This window comes from Limulus polyphemus, unplaced genomic scaffold (assembly GCF_000517525.1).
Source record: "Limulus polyphemus unplaced genomic scaffold, Limulus_polyphemus-2.1.2 Scaffold310, whole genome shotgun sequence".
NCBI classification, from domain to species: Eukaryota; Metazoa; Arthropoda; class Merostomata; order Xiphosura; family Limulidae; genus Limulus; species Limulus polyphemus.
This window is the reverse complement of record NW_013665920.1, coordinates 332078-343029: the sequence shown is the minus strand read 5'-3', so window position 1 is coordinate 343029 and position 10952 is coordinate 332078. Positions and strand designations below refer to the sequence as shown.

General features: G+C 32.8%; 1 protein-coding gene across 6 annotated transcripts in view; it reads right to left on the bottom strand.

Moving 5' to 3' along the window:
* The window catches only part of LOC106457273, a 320035-nt gene that overhangs the window by 126036 nt on the left and 183047 nt on the right, over positions 1-10952 (bottom strand). For 5 of the 6 annotated variants that reach the window (XM_022383116.1, XM_022383117.1, XM_022383118.1 and 2 more), the window contains 4 exons: positions 8526-8630; positions 6855-6971; positions 2410-4425; positions 2098-2188 (listed from right to left, as the gene is read on the bottom strand). In XM_022383116.1, coding sequence (XP_022238824.1) covers positions 2098-2188; positions 2410-4425; positions 6855-6971; positions 8526-8630 — 2329 coding nt within the window. The remainder of the gene's footprint in view (positions 1-2097; positions 2189-2409; positions 4426-6854; positions 6972-8525; positions 8631-10952) is intronic. The other variant, XM_022383119.1, reaches the window with a different exon arrangement.

Below are 10952 nucleotides of genomic sequence, written 5' to 3'. Positions count from 1 at the left end.
TTCACAAAATGTTATATGTACTTTTACATAAGTGAATCATTTTCATTGAAATCGGGTCACATTTTGTTATGCTTAAAATGTTGACAACCACTAGCTATAGTTTTCTCTAGACCAATCGCGACGTGAGAGTTCCATCGATCGTTCTAGAACCCGAACATAACAAACATAATAATAATAAAATGTTCATTGTGGTAAACGAAATAATAATTGATCTAAATAAAAGTTTTCTTTTCTTCAAGATTTGTAAAAAAATCCTTACGTGATAGAACAAAATTAATATTATTTTCGAAATCTGCGTAAATCCGTTATTAAAACCCAAACTTTTATGAAGTTTAAATTCGCAGGCCTGTGCAATTAGAGCAAATCAAATAAAGCACATAACAAATAGGCGACATTGAATTATTTTCCGATGCAGTCACGAAGACTATTAAATTATAAAAATGCAAAGCTAAATGTAACAACCGGTTTAAAGTTATCCTGTGTTATTTAACCGAAAATTATACCACAGTTTGTAACTTCTTCACCAATCTAATGGTAAACGGGCTTTCGAAAGTCTGAATATAAAAGCATTAGCATCAGTCTATGAATTTTCAGTTTTCAACACATTACATACCAGCTGGAATACCCGTCCCCTGGAGGGAAGTTATGTAAATTCATGATTAATGTAACTGTAAAAAACGCCCATAAAAACGGCAAAACATAAAATGTGAAATCGCAAATTTGTATGTATCCCCGCGTGGACCTAATGAACCTCGATACCAATTTTGGTGAAGGTCCATCCACATCCTGAGAAGTAGTTACACGGACATACAACAGACAACAGAGAGTACTATTATATTTATATAGGTATATATTCTTTTTTATGGTTTGAGTAATTATGTGAATGAACAGTATTCGAATTTTAAACAGAGATGTGTTGTACATTCATTCGTTGAGAATGGTCTAAGATTAATATAATATACATTAGTTAAATGTCTAATTCGAAAACATAACAAGTTAAAAAATTTAAAAGAAAAACTAGACACGACCATTAAACGTAGGGAGTCTGAAAAGTTTTATTCAGTTCCTTTTAAGTTTAGTTAGTTTTATTCAATAAATGAATTGTATGAATAGGATGAAATACATTTAGCTATTTATTTTTAAGTCACCCTTTTGTTAATTGAAGATCTGCTTTACTCTAACATTTACCAATTGTGACTTAAACCTATCCACAATTAAGTGCAAAACACATACGTTATTGAAACCCTGTTAATTATATCTTATTATATTTTAATTCAGCTCCAAAGGTACTTTCATGGATTACTGATAAAACATTGTTATTTAACCATCATAGTTCATTCTAAACGAAAAGTGCCAATGAAACAAAAAGAAAAAAAATTGAAAGAAAGAAAAAAAAATGTGTTTCCATCTCGAAACAGTATCAGACGTTTACATTTTGAATGTTGTTATATGATTGATTGTGGCTGAGATTGAATTATAGAAATCTGTTATAGAAAATTTACGATAATGCTCATCTGTCATAGACCTCCTCTACAGGGGATAGCCTCGCAGGTAATGATTTCAATATCATAACAGACAGCAATGAAAACGTCACATTCCTGACGCTTTCTCAAACTTGATAAAGTTAACTTTCGTACAGATGTAATAACATTTCACGTATAATGTTCGTTGCTTCAAGAACTTATCATGGTTTGAATAAAGTAACGAACAAAATGGGGTTCAACGATTATCTTTCTGTAGCAAATGTATAGTAAAACTTGCCGTGACGTATATTTAAATTACGTGTTTTTTTTTAGAACGATGGTAATTAAAACGATTTTCTTCTTCAAGGATAGGATTTTTTTCGAGAAAATCCAGTAATTTTTTTTCTGGCGAGCTAGCTACTCTGACGTAAGGTCTTAGCAGATTTTTGAAACACAATTTATTTTTAGTTTTAAAATCCTATTCACAACTTTACTTTTACTAAAATACAACAACAATTCAGAAGCAATGTATTCTATCTTGATAGTGGAAAATATGGCGTCCATTTTGTTACGAAAATAACTGGCACGGCAATCACAAGGTAACAATAAAGTAATATAATAAAAAACTGCTTACCCATTGTGTAATAATATTCATCTGGAGTTTCTAAATCTGGAGTCTTTTTTTCAGCTGACCAGCTGACTTGACCAGCACTAGTTTTGTCAAGCTAAAAGTTAAAACACTGCTCATATTCAGTAAGTTGTTTTGTTACTCGTGTAAAAAGAAACTATGAAAAATAATATCTAAAGAATTTATATACTGCTCAGAAAACTAATAGTTTCATATCTTAGTTTTTAAGATTACAAACGAAATGCTCCTGTATTTGAAATGACCTATTAGCCTATGAAAGAATGAATTATAGACTTCTAGTTTTGTAAAGACACTGACCTGCAGACCTTGGTCTAAACACACTGTGCTATCAGTTTCTCCGATGTCGATATTTTCAGAAGACCAGGAATGTGTTCCTTGTGATGGAGATTCTGAAGATATATCTTGAGACAAAGATCCTGATGACGATGGACCAGCTTGGTGTTCCGCTGGAGACTCTAAAAGCATTCCACCAGTTGTTAACTCCGGGTAGGGTACTCCGTAGGTTTGATCAGGCAGTAACTCTTTTGGAGATTCGTCAGTTAGTGAGACAGAAGCTATGTCTACCGCAGTCTCAAAAGACGTTATTAAAGCTTCCAACTCTTTCTGAAGTGGGAGAAGCACCGGATCCACAGGAGGTACTGTGAATGTTGGATGTGTAGCCAATTTTGACGAAGATATTTCAGTTTGGACTACTTTGACTGGGGATTCAATAAATTCTTGACTAGTTTTCATATCTAGTGAAAAGCCTTCAGATGGTAGGCCACATTCCATTTCGAACGAAAACTCTTTAGATGTTGGGAAAGTTACCACTTCCAAAGTATCTTCTTTAGTTATTGAACCAAGAGATAATTCCGAGGGCATTAAATGTTTAGGTATGGATCTCCTTGGGTCTTCTTGAGTTATAATAGTTTTCATATCTAAGTCAATCTCAGCAGATGTTTGGCAAGGTTCTAATTGAAACAAGAGGTCTTCAGATTCCAAATTTTGTTCAATTTTTGAGGATAATTCAAAAGTAAATTCCTTGGGTGCTGTTTCTGTTGAAAACTCTTTGAATGTTTGATTGGATAATAAGTTTGAGATCAATGTTTTGGATGACGAGTGAGGCAACGCATTTGTGGATGGTTCTTTAGAAGATCCCGAGTAAGGTTCTTCAGAAGCAGAAAAAAGGAGTGTATTTGACAAAATAACTTTTGACGTGCTTAGAGGAATATCTTTTGAAAAAGCTGATGATATTTGGCCAGACGTTAAGGTTAATGTTTCTTTTTCAGTAACTGGATATTGTTTCAAACCTTCTACTAAATCTTCGGGCACTACATCAGGCGTTAGCTCTGTCTTAACATTTTGAGTTGAAACCAAGTTTGACGGTGACCATTCCGTTCCTGAATCATGTTTTAGAGTGGTTACTACTGTTTTAGGTACTATATCAGGTATGAGATCGTTTAAGTGTGTTTTGTCTGTTTCGGGTTGCAAACTTGCAGTGAAATTTGTGTTTGTTGATTTACAGATTAAATCTATTAACAACTTCTCGGAATTTGAAGTATCAACACACACAGATGGGGACTTTGTTGTCATCAAATTTGGCAACGTGGTTTCTAAGGACTTTTTATGTTGTAAATATTTCACCAAATCTGTTGGCACTTCTCCTGCTTCTTCACATAATGGTAATACAGATTTAGTCTTTTTTGGCACATAAAACAGATTTGTAGGCGATTCTTTACGTGTCTGAGAAGTTTTACATTCTAGTATAGAGTCTTTATCATTTGTGTTTGGTGAAGATTCTGGAGAATAATCCCTAATTATTGGTAAAGGGACCCAGTCTGGAGAGGAATCTTGAGTGGATGGGCCTAGCGGAAAATCTAGAGGGGACTCCCTAGGTATTTGCATAAGTTCCCACTCTGTTGGCGAGTCTTTAGTAGTGGGACCTGGTGGAAAATCTGGGGGAGATTCCTTAAATATCGGACTTGACAGTACATGTGACGGGGATTCATTTTGTGGTGGTTCAAGGGCGACATCTTCTTTGAACTCTGAATGTGATATGTTATTTGAGAAGTCTAATGAAGAAGCTTTCAGTGTTAGTAGTGGTGGAAAACCTAAAGGAAATTCTTTAAAATCCGATTGTATAGCTTTGTGATACTGTCCCGAGGATATCTGAGGCAATCGGGAAGATGGTTTTGAGTCTGACTTACTGGTTGATAAAATCTGATCGTCTAGTAATCTTGGTTGATCTCTTATATAGGATTGTTCCTGTATTTCACTTTCAAAGTCTACATAATAAGGGTTTACAGTTGTCACGAATGATTCTGAGAGAGACAGCTAGAAATTAGAAATTATTAAAAATCACTAAATCATCTAATACAGACAAACTAAATTATAATTATGATTTGAAAAAAAAATACCAACTGGGCGGATAAGAATCCGATTCATTAACAAAATATACTATGCTTTGTATATAAAACACACTGTTATCAAGTAATATAAATAGTGGTATGTTTTATTTTTGTTTAGGAATGAATAACAATACACTTGAATTAAGATTTTAATGATATGGTAACCATTTACTAGTTGTACTTCAGTATAGCCTAACTTCATAATTTTCCTTTTAGACTGGAAAGAACAAAACAGTAGAAAACAAAACTTAAGATGTAAAATCTCATATTGTTTCTAAAGTGTTTGGTTGCAAACACACACACACACTTCGAAACTAATGAATACATATATCTTAGAAGTTAAAAACTTGGTAAAAGAAAGCAAACAGGGACTTGAAAGTACGTGTATTATGCCTAGTTTACTTTGCTATATGTATATTATCCCTATAAATCTCGTTACCAAATACCATCTTATAAAGGAATTAAGTACGTCTGATTTAGAGATTCGTAAGTGCCAATGAATTATTGATTAGCATAAACAGGTTTGCCTCACATTCGCATTAGTTGCTTAACGAACATAAGACAACTGTGACACTAAAATACTTTTTAAGTAACAAATAGAAAATATAAATTAGAAATGAAATGTTAATTTAGATAGGTATCCTTGTCTTTTCGAATTTACATCTGCCACGTAATAACAGTGGAAACGTCTTAGACAACCGCGCCAAGAGTGGACTAATGATTAGCGTTCTTGGACAGTGAGTGTAGAGTTCATGGTTCGAGTACTCCGCACTTTGGGACAGCGGGGTTAACTTTCACTATTCGGTTTCACAAGGGTAGACCAAAAGTTGGCGGTGGATGTTGTTGACAAGTTGCCTTTCCTCTCGTCTATCATTTCAAAATTAGAGACGATAATGTACTGATATTCCTCGTGTAGCTTTGAAACAAATAACTTACCAGTCCAACAAGTGGTCTTAAAATGTGAATATCAATATCCATTATAAACTTATACAAACATGTTTGTAATTCAACTAGACAAGAAAGAAATGTTGAATATCATCTGAAATATGGTGATCCGTGTGGTTTAATTTGTTGGGAAACAATTCATCGCTACGTTTCAACTTGTTTTCCTTGTTAAGTAATGGACATAAAGTAAAAAGAGAAATTGGAAAATAAGTAAAATAGAAAGAAGTGAAGCAAAGAGACAAACACAGCAAAATAAAAATAAGCAATATGGGTAGGAAAAAATATAACAAAAAAGAGAGAAGTGGTAGATCAACAAGGAAATATAACTATACTTACTGAAATATAATAGTATAATATATAAAATAAAAGACATGATTATACTTACTAACAGAGAGGTTAATAGTATAATATATAAAATAAAACATATGACTATTCTTACTAACACAGAGGTTAATAGTATAATATACAAAATATAACATATGACTATACTTACTGAAATAGAGGGTAATACTGTAATATATAAAATAAAATATTTGGCTATATTTACTGAAGTAGAAGATAATACTTTAAAGTTAATATTATCAACTTTGTACTTTTGCCCTCGTATAGAACAATGCACGTTAAATATCATTCAATTTTGCACTCGTATAAATGTAAACGCACCACTGTAGAATTAGTTAATAGGAATATTGGGTTTCCATGTGAGCTAGCACGCATACATGCACTGACTGACTGACACACATTGTTCTTTTAATTACATAGATAAAACATATAGCTATACTTATTGAAATAAAAGGGAGTACATGAACGTATAAAAATAAAAGCTTCAGAACACAAAAAATAGTCTTAAAATGCATGTTATTGTGAGTTCTATTTTGATTGAAGTTTGTAATTACTGTAAATGGTAAGTATGTTACAGGTATTTTTTCCTAGGGTATAGTTAAATAACAACTAACTATCTAGAGATGGACTATTAGTCTAGGAAGAAAAAATTGTAATATTTTATTTATTTCTTTGTTTTAAAGTTTTTGCATAGAGCTTCTTCACAAGGGCTATCTGCGAAAAACCGCCCATACTTTTTAACTGACAGGTTATAGAGAATTAAGGCAGCTATTAAACACCACCCACTGTCAACTCTTTGGCTACTCTTGTTGAACCTAATACTAAGACTTAATTTTAACTTTTATAACACATGCACAGCTCCAAATTACAGAGCATGTTCTTACACCAATGAGTCGCGAACCCCAGGATACATAATCTGGACACAATAGGTTCTATCCCACCCAATCGTTAGTAACCTAATGAAAATTTGACACGATTTAAGTCTGATGTTGACGTAATATGTTTGCTAATGCAGAGGAATTGAGAGAGTGTTAGATGTTGAATTGACTTTCATGATAGAGGCCTTACCAGTTCTTCTTCAGTCGTTTCTCCAGGACGTTCGTCTTTGTGAATGTTTAAAGAAGGTTGATCACGTGACTCTAGTGGGACTGGTGGAGCTGTAACTTGGGTGTATGTGGGTTGAGGCTAGAAGAACAGTACAAATTAATACAAATAAACATGAAACTTGACTTTTTTATAAGGAGGAAAAATAATTAAGTTTAGGAAAACATTTCTCAGGCATACCAACATTGTTATCAGTTTAACATTTATGATTTACTTATCTCTGAGAACTTTAAACGTTAATACTTTGAAAGACTGAAACTATATATATAAAGACTAAATGTGTGTTTGTTTGCACCCTAACTTCTCCGAGCCTATTGGGTCAATCTCAACCAAAATTTATATGTAAATACTATGAACTTTGGGGAATGTCTTGAGGTCAAAACTGAACTTAACCCTATTTTTTTTTTTTTTGTAAAGCCTGTTGGTTAATTACTCCCAGCCTTTTGCTTCAATCTAAAACAATCTTGGTAGGTTGACGATTTAGATAATGATTAATATTCTAAAGGGATTGAAGGTCAAAGTATGAAAGTTGCTTGGTTGTTTCACAAAAAACCATGCATTTCTCATGGTTCATGAGATGTAGGGTGTTCAAGGATGAGATCACCTCAAAATCTTTATTTATTGGTAGATGTAAAGCAAACTGCAAATGTTGTTTATGAAGAAGCTTTGTTATAATTTTAAAGTTTTGAGATAAAGTTCAAGTTATTACTTTGAAATATATGATTGCTGTTAAACTTACATTGTTTTAATTAAGTTTAAATATTCCCCGTCAGTTGACGGGTATTTCAGCTTGTGTGTATATATATATATATATATATATGTATAAAAGATATGAGTATTGGTTTCGTTAAGTATTATAATATTTGATAAGCGCATATGTAGCATTACTAACAAACTTATAAGCGTAATAACGTGAAAGTTACTTACAGATTTCTTAATTTGGTGTGTGAAACACGAATTAAAAGTTCACGAGACTGAAGCCTAAATGGTGAAAAGGGGACTTCAAAAAAGAAAAAAATAGAGTAAAATACACCATTCTAAAAACTAAGCCTACAATTACTACTCAACTACTGTGGTTCAGTCACGCGCAGTCATAAAAAAATGTTATATTGCATTGTCACTTAATCTAAATATGTTTTTTCTGCCTATCTACCTATCTATATATATATCTCTCTCAAGATTAATTTAGAATGTAGCAAAACCTTGAAAATATTTTTCGCAATATTTCAAATAGGACGTTTAGGGCCACGTCTTCTCACATGAATGAATGTTGAGATTTTGCTGAATCGCTAAATATAACAGTTCTAACTAAACATTACACTATAAACAAACCATGTTACTGAGCAAAGTTTGCTAACGATATTTTTACTTATAACACGTTTATTTTATACGATAATGTTAAGAACACATCGCAAAACATTTTGAAATAACAGACACTTTGCAAATTGACACATGGTAATTAATATTTTTGAATGATAGGAATGCTAGAAACACGTCAAAATAAGTTGCACTGATACGTGTATAGTTTGGAAAGTATAATATTGTAACTTCAAAAAATTTAATCATACTTCTACATTTCGGTGTTTGAAAAGCATCACGAGATTTTATCAGTTTTAAACAAACAAATACTCTCACCAGAGGGAGTAAGCTACGAATTATAAATGTCACAGGATCTTCTGCATTCCTTATCAAGTCAATTGCTTGCTCACGGGACGCCACGTGCAAGTCTATTTCGTTTACCTTGAAAAAGTACGTTTGATTTGTCTGTTATTATTAAGAAGTGACCATTTATAGCTTAGATGGTTAAAAGTCTTGAAATACATGACAAAAAGTGACACATCAGAAATGTCGAGATTAGCTTCGAAAACAGAAATTAAACTATAAATAATATGTATTTAATTAACAATATTAAGACATCCTTAGTTGAAACACAAAAGAAAATCATTTTCTAGTTAATATCTCAAAAACAAAATAGACTAATAACTACTCAAGAGTTAAGCTGTTCCTATCATCACATCTGGACGTTTATCACTTACTTTACTAAGCACTTTCATAACAACACTGCTAAGTATAACATGATAATAGTAAGTTTATAAACTTTTATGAACAAAAATATTAAGAATGGAACTTGGAACTTTGGTTGTAACCAAGAATTAAAACATTCGAGATAACATTATTTAATCCAATTAGAAATTACACATTGAAATTCTAATAAAATTAATATAGAATTTAGACGAAAATAGGCCCGTTTATAAAAAACGTTATCGAGAGAAGATTCGTGGAAAAAGAACAATAACATTCGGACCATAACGCATACGAATTACACTCTGAATTTTAGCCTTAGCAAGAATGTTTGAAATATTCTAATATTATTTAGAGAGATGCGTCGGAAATTATCAACAAGTTTTAGCAGTAAATATTTTATTTTTTTTCACGATCGTACTTAAAGACTAAGATAAGATACGAGAGTCAGCGACATGAGTCATCAATTATTAGGAATCATTTGGAGTGAAAGTTGATATCATTAAAAGCATGAGCAGGATTTTGAACATATTACTCAACTTGCACCTTGAAGACGGAGAGAGTTATTGGTATTATTTCTTATTCTGAGGTAGAAATATGTTCTTTATGTGTTACATAAGTAACAATTTCAAATCATAGGGAATGAACTAAATAGCACGTTTTATATTTTTTCTTAACGATAACTTGTCCAGAAATACTTGAAATTAACTGGTTTAGCTTATAGTGAGTCAACTGTCCAATAAGTATTTTAATGAGCTTTATCTTTAACAAAATTCTGCATCGCACTAGCTTCACACACACACACACATGTATATATACAAAGGTATATATATATATAGGTGAGAATGAATCTTTTTCTGCGAATGTTGGGCTTATTTATATACAGTATTGACAGAATTTTTTTGTCCAAATGAAAGCTATTATTTTTTCATCAGTGCAGTGATTTAGCGACTTCTGCTAGTTTGATTGTGGGTATTTTGTGCCTCAAAAAAAAATAACGTGGTAACACAAACATTTAAATCACGTCCATGCTACCAATGTTACTACTCAAGCTACAAATGTTACAATTCATCTTTGGACTTATTCTGTGACATGTTCACACTGCATTGAGTGTAAAACAAAATGTATTACTTTCTGGTGCTAAAATATTGCATGGTGAAATATACTGCTGTTGTTTAGTAAAGTTATCTAATCCTTGTGACGGATTTACAATTATATATAGTAATTTATTCTCAATGTTTGTTTAAATTAATTCATATTTAGAAATGTACATAAGTTATACTGTTAAATCTGTATTGCAAAACTCCCGTCTATTCTCTAAAGTTGGAGAAGATTCTCGAGTGTAAAAATCAACAATATATGTGCGTACGTAAACGCTAGTGTTAGCGTCAGTACTGTTACGTAAAACTGAAATTTCGACAAACTCTCCACGCGCCTATAAATATAACCAACGCGATGCACCAAAAAACAATATCTATTATTGGTTTGCTATACTTGGTGTGCTATAAACTGTGGAATCTATAACTGTGATTGTTATAACGTTTATTAATCGGAAAACTTAAGATATTTGTCCAGGAACATTTATAAATTTCGAACGTTACAAACCATTTCTCTTCAGTGGATTCACATCGGACATTAGTACTTTTAAGAAAACATTACCTAACGTCATCGGTAAGAAAAAGCGGGGCCCGGCATGGCCAGGTGGTTAGGGCACTCGACTCGCAATCTGAGGGTCGCGGGTTCGAATCCCCGTCACACCAAACATGCTCGCCCTTTCAGCCGTGGGGGCGTATAATGTGACGGTCAATCCCACTATTCGTTGATAAAAGAGTAGCCCAAGAGTTGGCGTTGGGTGGTGATGACTAGCTGCCTTCCCTCTAGTCTTACACTGCTAAATTAGGGACGGCTAGCGCAGATAGCCCTCGTGTAGCTTTGCGCGAAATTCGAAAAACAAACAAACAAAAACAAAGAATTTCCCCCGTTCACTTCATAAGAATTAGAGCTATCGTTTAATATGAACCATCAAAAAAAAAACAATTG